The sequence below is a fragment of the Barbus barbus genome (genome assembly GCF_936440315.1).
Source record: "Barbus barbus genome assembly, chromosome: 45".
NCBI classification, from domain to species: Eukaryota; Metazoa; Chordata; class Actinopteri; order Cypriniformes; family Cyprinidae; genus Barbus; species Barbus barbus.
Window position 1 is genome coordinate 18,421,499 of NC_136723.1, and position 16,116 is coordinate 18,437,614.

The following is a 16,116-nucleotide window of genomic DNA, read 5'->3' on the forward strand; positions in this document are numbered from 1 at the left end:
CTTGCGTCGGAGATACTGAACCGATGTAAACAAACCACGAGCAGCAGCAGAGAGACGGAGAGCGGGAGAAACAAAGGCCACTAAACCAAACACTTCATGTGGCACAATAATTATATTTGCACTTAGGGACTCTTTCTCTTTGAGAGAGAGAGATTTTGAAGAAAGAGGACATGAAAGAAATACTAACAGGGACTTATAGAGAGCGTATTAGTAACATCTCTCCTGTTACCTGAAAACAAATGTAGTAATAAATAGTGATCAGTAGTTTTTATATCAAAGTATAGTTGTGAACACTGACCCTAAGTACATCTCCTACACTCAGAAAGAGGCCAGGTGAGTTAATGAACTGTTCATGTCATTGGTTACCATTAGAGGGCGCTGTCAGTTAACTATATTTCTGATATTTATCACACAGGAGCAGAATGATTTTGTTCATTAAATGGACAATTTAATGTTTTTAAAAAATTGTTGCCATAAATATTTATTTCTACATGATTTACCCCCCAAAATTAGTTTTGTTGGTATAAATTAATGTAGGTTGATTCAGTGATATTACATAATAAATTTGGTTTGAATGAAATTGTTTTCGGTGTCCTATTTATGCTGAAATTCATTCTGCTGTTGTTTCATAATCAAGGCCTATTATAATAAATCCAATGACTTTGCTATTCCTGGTATAAACTAAAAAGTGAAACATCACATTCAAACATTCTTCTGGCTTATTGTTTTATTTGAGAATGTGTTTATATATTTTTACAAGCATATTTATTTATATTATTTATGGTCAGTAAAATTTGATGCCATAATCTAGGTCAGAAAATCTAGATAATCAGGACAGAAAACTGCCTGGTTTGGAGAGTGCATTCAGTCCTGGTTTCATTTGTGTCAGATTTCCTCATTGTAGCTGGGAGATTCATGAAGTCAGTGCCTTGATGAGATAAGAAAAAGAGACTAAATAAGCAATAATGAAAGCTGTTTGAAGTCAGTTGAGTGAATCTTAGACTGTTGAGCTATTTGTGTGTTGTGTACTGAGGTGGTCTTTTCCTTTCAATGAAGTTTGGATAACGAGGAGGGCAGAGTGTGTTTAAAACAGCCCATTGGCTGAAGCCAAAATCATTCCAGATGCTGTCTGCCATTTAGCAAGTGTTACGTAATAGGTTTATGAGCTTGACATGTAGGTCTGTAAGTCATTTAAAGCAGGTTTACAGTTTGTGCATGTAAATTGAAGCACTCCTGCTGCCTTATTGTTTAATATATGCCTACAAAGTTTAGTGTGTGAGAACATCATGGTGTGGCATTTTTTATCTGTCATATGATGCAAATTTTTTTACATTCACAACCCCAAGCAATTCCCTCTCCTTGTGATAATGATTCTCTTTCTTGTTTTTATGGAAACATGCAAATGTTTCCTTGTCATCACACACACTTATACTAGCAGGAATTTGAACCTAAATACATTCTTACAGTCTCCTGAAATGTTTTGTTAAACAAATGTTAACCATTAAACTTCCCATTTAATAGTTAAAGACAGTTGAAAACATCCATAAATTCACTTCCCACAACACAGAATTGCAATAATTCTGTGCAATATAGCTGTTGTACATCAGATATTGATGAGAAATTGTTTCTGTTTCTACTTATTGGTGTACTTTCATGTTTTAACCTTCTTTTCGGTAAACAATAAAACTATCAGTCTATTAGTTTTATCAGTATCGTATCAGTTGTTAGTACATGTATCCTTCTTAATGAGTGAAATACAAATAAATATCTAGAATTGGTTTTGTTTGCAGTAAATGATCAGGAATGTAATATGTAAATGTTTGTTTTTTTAATTCCAACATTTATGCGCTATTACATTCAAAAAAGCAACAACATTATCTTAAAAGATGCACAAAAAAAGTTGTGGAAGGATATTCAGTCATATGAGTGACTCTAAAGTTAATTGCCACTGATTTCCATGCAGTCAGCCAGCTGACACAGCAATAGCCTGAACAGAATGAGGTGGCATGATGGGACAGCCATTTTAAGAATGACAGGAGGAATAGAGAACGGCATTTTTGAAGTCAGCAGTGACGTTAATGTGCAGCACCTGCTTGGTGGTTAGGTTATTGAATGCACTCCTCTAAAACACCTTTTACGACCTTAAGGGGGTCAAGATTACTACTGATTTAATATTTTTAGTATTTGAATTATACAATGAGACCAGTTGAGTAAGAGAAAAACAGCAGAGTTTTTATAATTAAACAGTATGTATACTGATCAAAATGAAGAAAATTGCATTTGGATATTATGGTTCTCAAACATAGTTGAACTAAATGGATTTTTTTATTTTTCAGACAAAATATTTTATGTTGCATTTATTTAAAGAAAATGAACAAGTTTTACATCGTGTATGCAACAATAAATATACTGTACAAAATCAACACATTTGGACATTTGATAGTTTTCAAACATACATTCAAACTAGATGTCATTGCAAGTGAAGTTAGTAGAAAAGATCTCGCTTGATGCTGTTTGACATTTGGATATTTTTATGTGTCTTAAGTGTCCCAATACTTTTCGTGGGCTGTAGTGTGATAAATGACCACATATGGAGTTTTGATGAGATACTTGCATACCTTTCCATACACTGAGTGTGACCTTCTGACCTTTGATTGAATACGGAAAAGTATATTTTTAGATGTGCCGGTGCTTTCAGAGGAAATATTTATTCATACATAAAACAGGACTCAGTGGCAGCTGTCTATGGTAGACATGAATTCATGTCTGCGTCTGCGTCAGTCATGGATGTATTCGCTTTCAGTAGCGGGTGGGGTGAGTGTGGGTCTGGCAGGACACAGGGGGTTGTTTATCTCTTTCAGAAGCTGAAAGATCACAGGGTACATTGAAGAAACTGGTTCTAGCTGGATGCAGACAGCAAGTCTGCAGATCCAACAATGTGGAAAAGGTACAAGGGACTCCAGTCTAGACACAAACACAAACAAATCTTGAAAATACAGAAGGTAAGAAATTAACACGGTTGTCCAATGATTAAGGTTTAATCACAAGCTGCTATTGACTGAACAGTGATGCAAACCCATTCTAAGAGCTCATAGGTCACTCATTCATACTTATAGACCTTTGTGGGTCTATGATGGTTGCAAACAGCAGCAGATTGTTTATTTGAATGGTGCAATATCTGCAGTGGCAGAAATATAAAAGCGCTTTCAAAAACTGACTCCTGATCTCATGTACAGTACCTGCACAAACATGTCTGTGAGGGATATTTTGCTTTCATTTTTTCAGCTGATCTTCCCCCGTTTACTGCAGCTTTAAGACTGCAGGCCTAGAGAGCAAATATTTCTCACCATTTATTGAAACATGATAATGCCACTGTCACGTAACTGGCCATTTGGCCGTTTGTTCAAAGCCAAAGTGTAAATAGCAGCCAAATGGTAATGAATGATCATAATAACCAGACTAAAATAGGTTTAGTTTTAAACTCTTTTAGTAGTAAAAAAAAAAAAAAAAAAATCCACATGACTACAGTGGGGAAAATAAGTATTTGAGACACTGCCGATTTACAAAGAATGGAGAGATCTGTCATTTTCATCGTAGGTACACCACAACTGTGATAGACAGAATATAAAAACAAAATCCAGAAAATCACATTGTATGAATTTTTAATAATTTCCATTTTATTGCATGAAATAAGTATTTGATACAATAGAAAAATAGAACTTAATATTTGGTACAGAAACCTTTGTTCTGTTTACAATTACAGAGGTCAGACGTTTCCTGTAGTTCTTGACCAGGTTTGCACACACTGCAGCAGGGATTTTGGCCCACTCCTCCATGCAGGTCTTCTCCAGATCTTTCAGGTTTTGGGGCTGTCGCTGGGCAACACGGAGTTTCAGCTCCCTCCATAGATTTTCTATTGGGTTCAGGTCTGGAGACTGGCTAGGCCACTCCAGGAACTTGAAATGCTTCTTACGGAGCCACTCCTTAGTTGCCCTTGCTGTGTGTTCGGGGTTATTGTCATGCTGGAAGACCCAGCCACGACCCATCTTCAATGCTCTTACTGAGGGAAGGAGGTTGTTGCCCAAAATCTCGCGATACATGGCCCCATCCATCCTCCCCTCAATACGGTGCAGTCGTTCTGTCCCCTTTGCAGAAAAGCACCCCCAAAGCATGATGTTTCCACCCCCATACTTCACGGTTGGGATGGTGTTTTTGGAATTATACTCATCCTTCTTCAAACACAGCGAGTGGAGTTTATACCAGAAAGTTCCATTTTGGTCTCATCTGACCACATGACCTTCTCCCATGCCTCCTCTGGATCATCCAGATGGTTATTGGCAAACTTCAGACAGGCCTGGACATGCACTGGCTTGAGCAGGGGGACCTTGCACGTGCTGCAGGATTTTAATCCATGACGGTGTGTTACTAATGGTAACCATTGAGACTGTGGTCCCAGCTCTCTTCAGGTCATTGACCAGGTCCTCCCGTGTAGTTCTAGGCTGATCCCTCACCTTTCTCAGGATTCAAGATTCAAGATTTTTATTCGTCACATACACAGGATCATTGAAACTCCACGAGGCGAGATCTTGCATGGAGCCCCAGTCCGAGGGAGATTGACAGTCATCTTGAATTTCTTCCATTTTCTAATAATTGCACCATCAGTTGTTGCCCTCTCACCAAGCTGTTTGCCTATTGTCCTGTAGCACATCCCAGTCTTGTGCAGGTCTACAATTTTGTCCCTAGTGTCTTTAGACAGCTCTTTGGTCTTGCCCATTGTGGAGAGGTTGGAGTCTGATTGATTAAGTGTGTGAACAGTTGTCTTTTATACAGGTAACGAGTTCAAACAGGAGCAATTAATACAGGTAATGAGTGGAGGATAGGAGGGCTTCTTAAAGACAAACTAACAGGTCTGTGAGAGCCAGAATTCTTGCTGGTTAGTAGGTGATCAAATACTTATTTCATGCAATAAAATGGAAGTTAATTATTTAAAAATCATACAATGTGATTTTCTGGATTTCTTTTTATATTCTGTCTCTCACAGTTGAGGTGTACCTACGATGAAAATGACAGATCTCTCCATTCTTTGTAAGTGGGAAAACTTGAAAAATCGGCAGTGTATCAAATACTTATTTGCCCCACTGTACATCTATACATATTTTTAATTTATTTTAGGGTAAATATGACCTGGACATTTCTTGACAGTTTAATAAGGATGAGGAGCCTGTACCCTCTCTGAGGGCCTCTGGCTAGTCTAGACCTGATCCAGATTCATCTGGACTACGGAGGTTCCTGATTTACTGTTAGCAGATGCCTTACATTCACTCCCACCACGAGAAATGCACAGATTGGCTGTTAAGAGTGGCGTTCCCCAAACAGCTTATACAACTTTAACACGTTTGGGGTGGAGCAGCATCTTGGTACATATTGTTGTGGCATGGATGTCAGGCATATTTATGTAAGGCGTTGGATTCTATTTATACTGCAACGACCAAATGAATGGAAAAACCATTCTGTTTTTCAATAAATGAAAACACTGATCTCTTCTCTGTAAAGAGCAGAAATGAAAATGATCCCTAAGCCAAAGTACTTAGGGCAAAGAGACAAGCCCCCTGTTTGACAGGATAAACATATAGCCTGTGGCACGCTCAGAAGCCAATGAGATCGCACTCAGATTACAGAGCAAAATTCCTGCTGGCCACCCTCCAGAGGTGTTTTGGGAAGCAGGGGAAAGGGGACAAAGCAACACATGACTGCGACACACAGGTCTCTATGAACATCTATTTTTGTGAATAACAATAAACGAACAATAAAATGTATTATTTTAATTGGAAATGCACAAGAATATTCTGTGAAAATGACATGTATAATTAATTAAATTAGCAGTAAAATTCCAAAATGACATGTAACCTATGTGTGTATGTATATTAAACACATTGTATATAGATAGATAGATATAAAGATAGAATTTATATATATAATTTATTTTAAATTTTAAAACAATTAACATTAAAATTTAAAATAAATGTTAACAATTTAAAATTTATAATAATTTAATATAGGCCAATTGTTTTTATTGATATATGTGTACATTTCATATGGAGGGCATACAACAACCCTGTCAGTGACAACTAGTAAACAAGTGTACTCGTTCTCCCGCCACACAAAGTTAAAATTAGAGTCATGTGTGATGAAAGCAATACATGGGATTGGCTGCAACCGGCACAAGCACCTATAAATTCAGGTTTGACAGACCGGTTCGACCATACTTAGGTGGAAAACACACTCGCTGGATTAAACCCTGGATGGAAATAATTATTTTGCTTTCTGTCAGTGAAATTGGGACTAACGATTTCATATTACCCAAAGGTTGGTGAGCACACTGTATTTTATTATATTTCACCCAATGTTGTGTGCTGATTTCTATGTTTCTGGGTACCCAGAGCTTACGTAATGAGAGATACACTGTAATTTATTATGTTTCATACAATACTGTATGCTGGTTTTTGTGTTTCTGTGTAGCCACAGCTGAAGTTATGAGAAACATCAAGTTTACAGTCATGCTTTATCTATAAACACAAGTTATCACAGATGATCTGCATTGATTCTAAATGTTTCTCTGTAGTGTTACGCTGCTGGAATGCTGCTTTGGGACACTGAGCCACAATTATTTATGTCCAAAGGTGTTGACATATTTAAAACAAAAGACAAGAGAGTTATTCATTTGGAAGAAACTTGATCTTGAATCAGCAGTTTGCTGAGGTAAAGCAAAGCCTAAATATTTATTTTACATTCTTGGACCTGAATCAAGACAATTCATTTGCGATGATGAATCTTAACCAGTTTTGGCCTGCTTCTTGTTCTCTCTCAGGTGGGGAAACACAAGAAGCTCTAGATAAAAATAAAAGTAAAAGTTCCTGTCAGAAGCATAGAAAAAAATGGTTGGAATGAAACCTACCGACCTGCCACCAACTGCTGCTGTCAAGTTTTTTGGAGCTGGTATGGCAGCATGTTTTGCTGATCTGATCACTTTCCCACTGGACACAGCAAAAGTGAGACTTCAGGTGAGGCCTTATATAAATATAATAATAATATATAAGCTATATATGCAAAAAGGTTAGCATAAAGAAAATCTTTTTTGGGCCAGTTACGAGTTGTTCGAATTGTGTTTGCATTGACTTTATGTGCCTGAAACAATTAAATAACAACACAAAAAGCACATTATGACCATCCTTCTGTCTAATTTCAGATCCAGGGAGAGTCTATAGCTGCCTCAGGATCAGCGGTGAAATATCGTGGAGTATTTGGCACCATCGCCACTATGGTGCGCACAGAAGGCGCAAGGAGTCTGTACAATGGCCTGGTGGCAGGACTGCAACGACAAATGAGCTTCGCATCTGTTCGTATCGGTCTTTATGACTCAATGAAGCAATTCTACACCAGAGGATCTGAGAGTGAGTATCGGACTGGAGGTTTGAATAGAGACAGAAATGATAGTGGTGACACTTAACCTACACTCTGCTCTTTTCTTCTCAGATGCAAATATTGTTACTCGCCTAATGGCAGGTTGCACCACCGGGGCCATGGCTGTCGCGTTTGCACAGCCCACAGATGTCGTAAAAGTGCGTTTCCAGGCTCAAGTGCGTCAGTCTGATGGATTAAAGAGATACAACGGCACAATGGATGCATATCGGACTATTGCACGTGATGAGGGTGTTCGGGGGCTTTGGAAGGGTGAGAGAGAGTTCTTAAAAAGGGATAGTTCCCTCTCCCAAAAATCTATCATCATTTACTGACCCTCATTTCACTTTATTTATTTTTATTTATTTATTGTTTTTGTCCACAAAATATAGTAGTCATTGCAATCCAAACCAGTGTTGTTATTGTTAACTATACCTAAAATTAAACTATTATTTTTTGGTAATTGAAATAAAGATTAAATAAAAAAATATTACATAAAAAACAAAACAAAAAAAAGAACATTTCAGATGTTGCCTTGGCAAATAACTGAAATAATAAGTTTAAGTCAAGTAGTAAAATTAGTCAAACTGAAATAAAAATAAATGAAAGCTAACAAAATATATATCTTTAAAAAACAAAAAGTAATAAAAATGACAGAAGCACATAACAAAATGACTAAAACTTGAACTAAAATTAAAACTGAAAATGTAAAATTAAAAATAATAAATGCTAAAATAGCATTGTTCAAAGTAACATTGGACTCCACTGACTTTAGTTGTATAGATACATTTACACATCTAAAATATCTTCTTTTTAGTTATACACAGCAGAAATAAAAGTTTTGGAAAAACATGAGAGTGAATAAATGATTTTTTGGTGCACTATCCCTTTAAATTTAACTTTCACATGCCATTCTAAGTGGATGCGTTCTGGTTGAGATAAACATGCATGTGTTTCTCTATTTTAGGCTGCATGCCAAACATCACAAGGAACGCGATTGTAAACTGCTCAGAGTTGGTCACTTACGACATTATCAAGGAACTCATATTAAAATATGACCTCATGACAGGTATGAAACCTACAAACCCTATTATTATGGCTATTTGTATGTTCTTGTTGTCTAACACACATGCCCTCATTAGATAACCTACCCTGCCACTTTACCGCTGCATTCGGAGCTGGTTTCTGCACCACGATTGTGGCGTCTCCAGTAGACGTAGTAAAGACCCGCTTCATGAACTCAACTGCAGGCCAGTACAGCAGTGCACTAAACTGTGCCCTCACTATGCTGACCAGAGAGGGACCAACAGCTTTTTATAAGGGGTAAGAAAAATATGCTATGAATTATTATTTGTATAGAACAAGTTACATAGTATTAATTTCAGTACCATGCATTTGTCATCGCCATCTTCCCCAACAGCTTTGTGCCCTCCTTCCTGCGCTTGGGATCCTGGAACATTGTGATGTTTGTCTCCTACGAGCAAATCAAGAGAGGTCTGACTAGAATGCAAAGCTCATGGTAGTCACCTTTCTGAATGGACATTGTCAGTATCTTCTGATTTAGATTAAACAGAGAGTGCAAATATAAGTCAAGTCCTCTGTTATGAGAACAAAGGGATTCTCAGGTTAAGTCTTATCACTGAAAAAGGTGTCAACTTTTAAAGGCCAAAGGTCAAGCTCATCGAAAATGAAAGATGAGCTGCCAAAAATCATGAGACGCATGACTGAGAAAGCAAATGCAGATATTTGTCTCAGTTACAATGTCATTGGACAATGAGGATATATGTCCATGGTTTATGTATATACTTTTAAATATGTCATTAAAACGGGTCCATAGCTCTAATGAATTAATGTAATTTATACTATAATTTGGAAACTGTACATTATTGGAAAATAAAGTTTTTTTTATGATATATCTGTTTCCTTGAATGAGGTCTAAATTGTTTTAAGTATTAAATCAGCAGTGTTGGGGAGTAGCTAGTTACATGCAACGAAATTACGTAATTTAATTACAAAATAAATATTAATGAGAAAACATTTTTATTGTTAGATGCCAGTTTTTCCTGTCATAGCTATATGCAAAGATTTGATTTCAAAAACAGTATCATAGCTTTTAAAATATATGTTGTTATGATTTAAAATCTGTATTTAACCTCAGAATGAGCTCAAATTTAAAAGAGGTGCTAAAGTCTGATTTTGTGGTGTTGCGGTTTAAGATTAAACTATTATCATCTTAATTCAAGTGATGAAGGATTTGGAAAGTCGGAAAGTAATCAGTGTTGAACAATATTGTAAGGTTAACCCTAACTTGTTTAAAGGTTTCAAAATGATTAACAGTAATTTAGAAAAGTAATCAAATGTAATCAGTTACATTACTTTAATATAGTAATTGAAATAGTTACACTACTTTTAACATTTTAGATAGTGTAACTTGTAATATGTAACCGATTTCATTTCCAAAGTAACCTTCCCATCACTGTGAATCAGGTACATGCCACTCATTAAGATCACATGCATTGTCTCCCCTAAAGCCGAGAGTCTTATCAATCAATGATCAAATCAACTGAGCTTTTAACCCATGTGTTTTTAACACAATTATCTTTTTTGTCTTGATGTTGTACCTTGTCTAATCCAGTTCTGTGTTAACATGTGAAACTTAAATAGCATCAGCTCTGTCTGCTTGATATGGTGAAGGGAAGTTCAGTTCATGTATGTAATTTAATGCTTTTGGTTCTTGTATGCAATGAAAAACACAACTATAAATGTAATACGATGAATTCCTTGACAAATACTAAAAACAACTTCCGCAAACAACATATTTTGCATCAAATATCAATCCATGTGAAAAAGCAAATCCAGGGGATGTGTCTTTAATAGAGGGAGAACTGAAAGTCCTTTTATGAATAACATATGTGCAACTATACTACACATTCAGAGTGACTCAGCGTTTCGGTCAAATAGGGGAGACTGGGGCTAGTTGTCACACTTTGCTCAAATTTATAAAGATAGATTTGTTTTTGAAAAAGTCAATTTCATATGTGTATATGAGCACATAGTATAGTCTAGGCATGTTTTCATTACATAGGGTAAATTATCACAATAGACAATTTACCCTATGTAGTGAATTATTCTGAAATACAAAACAACACCAGACCTGGCTCTAATATTCAACAAGTTTGAACAAAAGGAAATACACAATTGTGTAATACTAGGCTATTTTGACTCGAAACCTCATAGAAACCAAGATCGTGTTTTTTTTTTTGTACTTTTACTAGCATTTTTTTTTACATAAACCGAGAACAATGAAAGCTGATGTTTGGAGAACGGGTCAGTAGTCATTTATGCGCTGAAAGTTTGTCACGTGACTCCCTCGAAGGGGTTTAAAAGGCTCTCAGCGGCGTTCAGAACAGAACAGAGCACCTGCGGTTTTTAACTGTTTGCGGTCCGACGAAGTTATTTTTCGCTAGTAAACCCTTTTCCTCGCAGACAATTTATACATTTTTTGTTTAAGGTGAGTATTGTGACCTTACATGACATGAAATAATAGACTTTCTCCGTTATTTTGTTGAATGATTTGAAGTGATGCTGAGCTGTAACTTATGTAACACGGAAATATTCTTGTCTTTCAGACACTGGAGTATGTTTTTGTTTTGTACGGGTTCTAATCGTTTCTCTATGGAAGAACGCGGCAACAAAATTCAAGTTGAAAGTCATTTCAACCAGAGAGATACTTTCAGGGAATCCTGAAGTTCTCATCCAGACCGGTTGGTACAAAAAGTTTCGTAAAAGCGTTTATTCACTTGTTTTAATCAATAAGGGTAATACAGTTGATGTAATATTATGCCAACATTACATAATCTCGCATTTTATGTGTATCCGCACTTCCTGCATTGAAGCTCCTTTGTTTGGTAGAAAGACAACAGAGACATCAGATGTAAACAGGATGGTGACGTCAGCATGTCAGAGAACACGATGTTCTGTTTTTGTCTGACTATACAGAGTCTTTACATTACATTTACACTGTCCCACCCAAATGACTTAAATTTGCATAACAATAAGGTATTAAATGCATACCACACATAATCATTGTGTCTTCCTAATCCAGGTTAGGGTGGAGTTCACCTATCTTGTGTTCTCTTCATTGGTTTTCAACGCATTCCGTTCCACCTTTACATTCCTGTGACTCCAGCTGCAACTAAACATGGTTGGATTCAGAGCTGGTGATGTGCCTCCTACAGCCACTGTGAAGTTTATTGGTGCAGGAACTGCAGCCTGCATTGCAGACCTCTTCACATTTCCACTGGACACCGCAAAAGTTAGACTTCAGGTGAGTCTTTGTGTGGAATTTGAGTACTTTGTTTAAATGACAAATTTTTGCTCGTGTAACAGCCGAGTCAGCGGTTGAGTCTGGAGACCACAGAAGGGCTTGACGACTTGACCCAGATCAACTTGCATCAACAAAAACAAACTAACCTTTGATTTCAGGTGGAATGTTTAAAGTCAAACTCATACTGACGTCAGCTTTATCTATTTTTCTTGACTCTCTTTACACTAGCAACGTAAGCAGGTCCAGGCCTTGATGACTGTCCTTGCTGACCCAGGATCAATATGGACCCTTTTAACCTGAAGATGCTGCTTCCCTCCCCTGTGATTCTGTAAAGTTTCTCCATCCACCTTTTATTCTGTACAGATTCAGGGGGAGACCAAAAGTCCCGTGAACACAGGTCATGCGCCGGTTAAATATCGTGGAGTGTTTGGCACGATCAGCACCATGGTGCGTGTTGAGGGTCCACGCAGTCTCTACAGCGGGCTGGTTGCGGGACTGCAGCGTCAGATGAGCTTTGCCTCTGTACGCATTGGCCTCTATGATTCTGTCAAGCAGTTCTACACCAAAGGCTCCGATCGTAAGTTGCCATGCAGGGATGATTGGAAACTATTTGTTATGCAAGACCCTTCATATTAATGCCATTCAATGCATCGTTTTCCTTAGACGTGGGGATTGGCAGTCGGCTGATGGCTGGCTGTACGACTGGAGCCATGGCAGTGGCTGTGGCCCAACCCACCGATGTGGTGAAGGTACGATTTCAGGCTCAGATCAACGCCGGGGCCAATAAACGTTACCGTGGTACTATGGATGCATATCGGACCATTGCAAAGGAAGAGGGGTTTCGTGGTTTGTGGAAAGGTGAGCCTGGACCAACTACTAATAATAATAATAATAATAATAATAATAATAATAATAATGGCCTTCCATTTTAATTTAGTTACATTATGAAATGTATTTATAACACCACAATTATTAGTAAAAATGCAATTTATTTAGTTTAGACATTAAATAGTTTCTTGTATTAATTTACATTATATTGTAAACTAAATTAATAACACCTAATTTATTCATTTAGCTTATAATATAAATTCAAAAAATCTATTTAATCAGTTTACAATATTAAACAATTTTCTTATGTATTTGTTAATCTCTTAGTTTATATTATAAACCAATTTAAAATAGTTTAGTTGGTTTATAATTTATATTCTTATTATTATTATTATTATTATTATTATTATTATTTTTAACTTATCTATTTGAAGTGTATTTTGTTATTATAATAAAACAAATTTTAAAACCATTTTTAATCGGTTAGTTCATTAGTTTCTAATATATAAATGTTAGTTTATCAAGTGTAATTTTTTTTTAAATGTATTTTTGACAATTTATTAATCTTTTGTTTATTATAAACTAATTTAAAACCTATTTTTAATTGCGTAATAGTTTAATTAGTTCATATTAGTTTGTAAATGTAAATAAAAATTTACAAATGTTAGTGTATAATAAATTTTACATAGATTTTATTATTTAATTGTGTATTGATCTCTTCTAATAATAAAAAAAATGATCATGATTTTTATTGTTGATCTCTTTATTATAATAAGTGTTTTTTTTGTTTAAGGAACTGGCCCAAACATCACCCGCAATGCCATTGTAAACTGCACTGAGCTGGTGACCTATGATCTGATCAAAGATGCACTTCTAAAATCATCGCTGATGACTGGTAAGACGAGACTGCAAGAAATGATTGCAAACTTGTCAGACTTGTGTGTATGTGTTTTATTTTATTTATTTATTTATGCGGTTTTTCTTCACAGATGATCTTCCCTGCCACTTTACATCTGCATTTGGAGCTGGTTTCTGCACTACAGTTATTGCTTCTCCTGTTGATGTTGTGAAGACCAGATACATGAACTCCGCCCCAGGCCAGTACAGCAGTGCCCTCAACTGTACTGTAGCCATGCTGACTAAAGAGGGACCAAAGGCTTTTTACAAGGGGTTAGTTCTCTTTACCTACTCTAGCTTTACTGTAATGATTTGAGGATGAATGTTGAAGTGACATCTGTTTGTGTTCTTTTTAGATTCATGCCATCGTTCCTGAGGCTGGGCTCCTGGAATGTGGTCATGTTTGTCACCTATGAACAGCTGAAACGGGCCCTGATGGCAGCGCGCCAGAACTGGGCCACTCCTCTTTAAGCAGTGAATGCAGTTAAGCTTTGCTAATGTGGTTCTGACTATCGATTGTTTTTAGGTTTTCTGTAAGAAGTGTTTACATGTGTATTAAAAAACTTGACTTTGGCTTTTACTCTATTCTTGTGCCAAAAAATTAGGCTCTTAAAAACACCAATTTCAAACTCTAGTATTTGAGTTGAAGTGTTTTAATGTTTCTATTCGTGACCGAATGGACTTTAAGATGCCTGAATGAGTTTGGATGAGAGCGCTTGTTTTAGAAGCTGTTTCTTTTCAGGCGAGAGCTTCTCTGGGAATTGTGTAATGAAGTGACTGATCAGGTCCCCTCTGTTGGATGGGTTGTTGGCTAGTGGCATTCCCTCCCCGGTCACAATCTTGGTGTACTGAGGGCTATAATATAAAGAAATACAAAATTTTCCTTTAAATAAGAACTCTACACAGTTTTGCTGAATAAAATTAAGCGTGCTGATAATGTCGGTTATTTGACCAATGTGTGTCAAATGATGGAAGGAAATGGTTTACTCACTGCACAGTCATTGATGGGAATATTGAGAAGCCTGCCACCTAGTGTCTCAACTTCTACTGAGAAACCAGTCAAAGCCTGCAGAGTTACCACAAAAATATATATTCAAAATCATACTGAACTCAAATACAATCGATTCATTTCAAGTGGTGGCTTTTAGAGTGGAGCTGGTGACTTTTAAAATCATGTTGGTCCGATTAAAAACCCTATCACACATTCAGCATGAAAACTAGACCAAAAAAAGGAAACTATGTTTGGTCAATCTATATACATGAAATACATTTTTGCTTCTGATTAAAAACAAGTTTTTTTTTTTTGTTTTTTTTTACCTTCTCAAGAGAAATATGTGCTGTGTAGTACAGATCATCACTTTGGCGAACAAAGCGTGGATGAGGCTTTTGGCGAATGACAAAAACAATATCTGCTGGGATGTTGTTTGGTCCCTGTGGAGAAAAAAAAATTACATTCTGAGATGACTAAAATCAATTTAAAAACACAAAGAGATAATGTGTTCGTACATGCCTGGTCTCCCTCTTTTGGAAACGTGATCCGCGTCCCTTCATTCCATCCTGCTTTTACAGTGAAGGTTAAAATTTTGTCCCTGATGCTGGATGTGTGTCCATCTTCATTCATGACCTATATCAAACACATCTCTGAAATTAATTTCACATGAGTCCAAATTATGATATTTGTACACCTGCATGCAGAACTTACCCTACGGGATATCTTAATTTTTTTAGTGCATCCATAATAAAGGTCCTCCAAGGCGAGATGAAGGTCTCTCTCTATTGGTGGATCCTGTAGTTTTTCTTTTTGTCCACGCAAGCTCTTAAGAGCTGTGTTATCCTCACTGCCATCACTGGTGAAAAAATCTATGACACATCACTAATCAGAGCTGGGATTTGTCAAAACACCAAGACATTATGAACATTATGAATTTAAGACTTAATTGCACCAGACCGTCTTTTGACATTTACATTCATTAAATGATACAAGAAGCTCATTCATGAAAGAAACAATACAGCTTTTTCATCCTATAAAAATAACCTGCAAAAGGGTTATCTCCTCCGAAAAACTGTCTGAATGTTTCATCTGCATTTCCATGGTAGATATATCCTGATGACCAGGCGCCGTTCACTCCCAGCTCAGACGGGATCCCTCCTTTTAAACCCTCCTCTCCAAACTTATCATACGTGGCCTTTTTACGTGCTGCATTGGATAAAGAACAGAAACATAATGACCATCTTAGGAAAAAACTGATGGCTGAACTGTGCACTGTGTGACATTTGTAGGTCTGTCCGGGTGCTGTTTTCTTTAATACCATGGTACAGTGATAGTATGAGATAATCCAAGTATGTATGAAAAATAAATAATGAATTACGAAAAATAATTACATGGTAATGGTACCTCCAAGAACACCATCCCAGCAAAAGCGGAATGTTTCCCTTTTGGGTTCCTTTGGGTTCTAACATTCTTTTTATAACACACACCTTTATGTGACCAACAAGAACTTATACACAAGGTTCTCCAACAGCTATTGTTAGGTTTTATTTTTATAACCATAAACTAACCTTGCCAGAACGTTCTAGGAACCAAAAATGTTGGGAAACATTGCAGT

At 36.7% G+C, this 16,116-nt stretch overlaps 2 protein-coding genes and 1 pseudogene across 5 annotated transcripts in view; 2 read left to right on the forward strand and 1 right to left on the reverse strand.

Annotated features, from left to right (window-relative positions):
• The first annotated feature begins 11 nt into the window (after positions 1–11).
• On the forward strand, positions 12–10,266 carry LOC306864485 (dicarboxylate carrier UCP2-like). 2 transcript variants are annotated; one of them, XM_079408522.1, is made up of 8 exons: positions 12–333; positions 6,623–6,759; positions 6,869–7,061; positions 7,247–7,451; positions 7,534–7,731; positions 8,426–8,527; positions 8,601–8,781; positions 8,879–9,489. In XM_079408522.1, the coding sequence occupies exons 3-8, from the start codon at positions 6,936–6,938 to the stop codon at positions 8,979–8,981; spliced, it is 915 nt and encodes a 304-aa protein (XP_079264648.1). In that variant the 5' UTR covers positions 12–333; positions 6,623–6,759; positions 6,869–6,935; the 3' UTR covers positions 8,982–9,489. The 2 variants fall into 2 exon arrangements, with proteins under 2 accessions (XP_079264648.1, XP_079264647.1); XM_079408521.1 differs by lacking the exon at positions 12–333 and adding an exon at positions 6,167–6,366 and having other exon boundaries at positions 8,879–10,266.
• A 567-nt stretch (positions 10,267–10,833) lies between these two features.
• Positions 10,834–14,093, forward strand: LOC306864484 (dicarboxylate carrier UCP2). 2 transcript variants are annotated; one of them, XM_079408519.1, is made up of 8 exons: positions 10,834–10,969; positions 11,088–11,222; positions 11,564–11,785; positions 12,149–12,362; positions 12,449–12,643; positions 13,407–13,508; positions 13,603–13,783; positions 13,867–14,093. In XM_079408519.1, exons 3-8 carry the CDS (start codon positions 11,660–11,662, stop codon positions 13,979–13,981), a joined length of 933 nt encoding a protein of 310 aa, XP_079264645.1. In that variant the 5' UTR covers positions 10,834–10,969; positions 11,088–11,222; positions 11,564–11,659; the 3' UTR covers positions 13,982–14,093. The 2 variants fall into 2 exon arrangements, with proteins under 2 accessions (XP_079264645.1, XP_079264646.1); XM_079408520.1 differs by lacking the exons at positions 10,834–10,969; positions 11,088–11,222 and having other exon boundaries at positions 11,426–11,785; positions 13,867–14,083.
• Positions 14,094–14,193: 100 nt separating this feature from the next.
• The window catches only part of LOC306863799 (dnaJ homolog subfamily B member 13-like), a 2,316-nt pseudogene continuing 393 nt past the window's right edge, over positions 14,194–16,116 (reverse strand). Inside the window, exons 3-8 of the transcript in view lie at positions 15,546–15,707; positions 15,213–15,370; positions 15,021–15,134; positions 14,828–14,941; positions 14,502–14,576; positions 14,194–14,365 (exon numbers count right to left, since the gene is read on the reverse strand). The product of the transcript in view is annotated as a dnaJ homolog subfamily B member 13-like (transcript). The remainder of the gene's footprint in view (positions 14,366–14,501; positions 14,577–14,827; positions 14,942–15,020; positions 15,135–15,212; positions 15,371–15,545; positions 15,708–16,116) is intronic.

Bases quoted from the DNA above. Each gene is read 5' to 3' on its own strand.
- LOC306864485 (XM_079408522.1), top strand. From the start codon at position 6,936: ATGGTTGGAATGAAACCTACCGACCTGCCACCAACTGCTGCTGTCAAG. The intron at 7,452-7,533 runs GTGAGTATCGGA...TTTTCTTCTCAG, and splicing joins CTACACCAGAGGATCTGAGA to ATGCAAATATTGTTACTCGC. The intron at 7,732-8,425 runs GTGAGAGAGAGT...TCTCTATTTTAG, and splicing joins TGTTCGGGGGCTTTGGAAGG to GCTGCATGCCAAACATCACA.
- LOC306864484 (XM_079408519.1), top strand. From the start codon at position 11,660: ATGGTTGGATTCAGAGCTGGTGATGTGCCTCCTACAGCCACTGTGAAG. The intron at 13,509-13,602 runs GTAAGACGAGAC...TTTTCTTCACAG, and splicing joins AAAATCATCGCTGATGACTG to ATGATCTTCCCTGCCACTTT. The intron at 13,784-13,866 runs GTTAGTTCTCTT...TGTTCTTTTTAG, and splicing joins CCAAAGGCTTTTTACAAGGG to ATTCATGCCATCGTTCCTGA.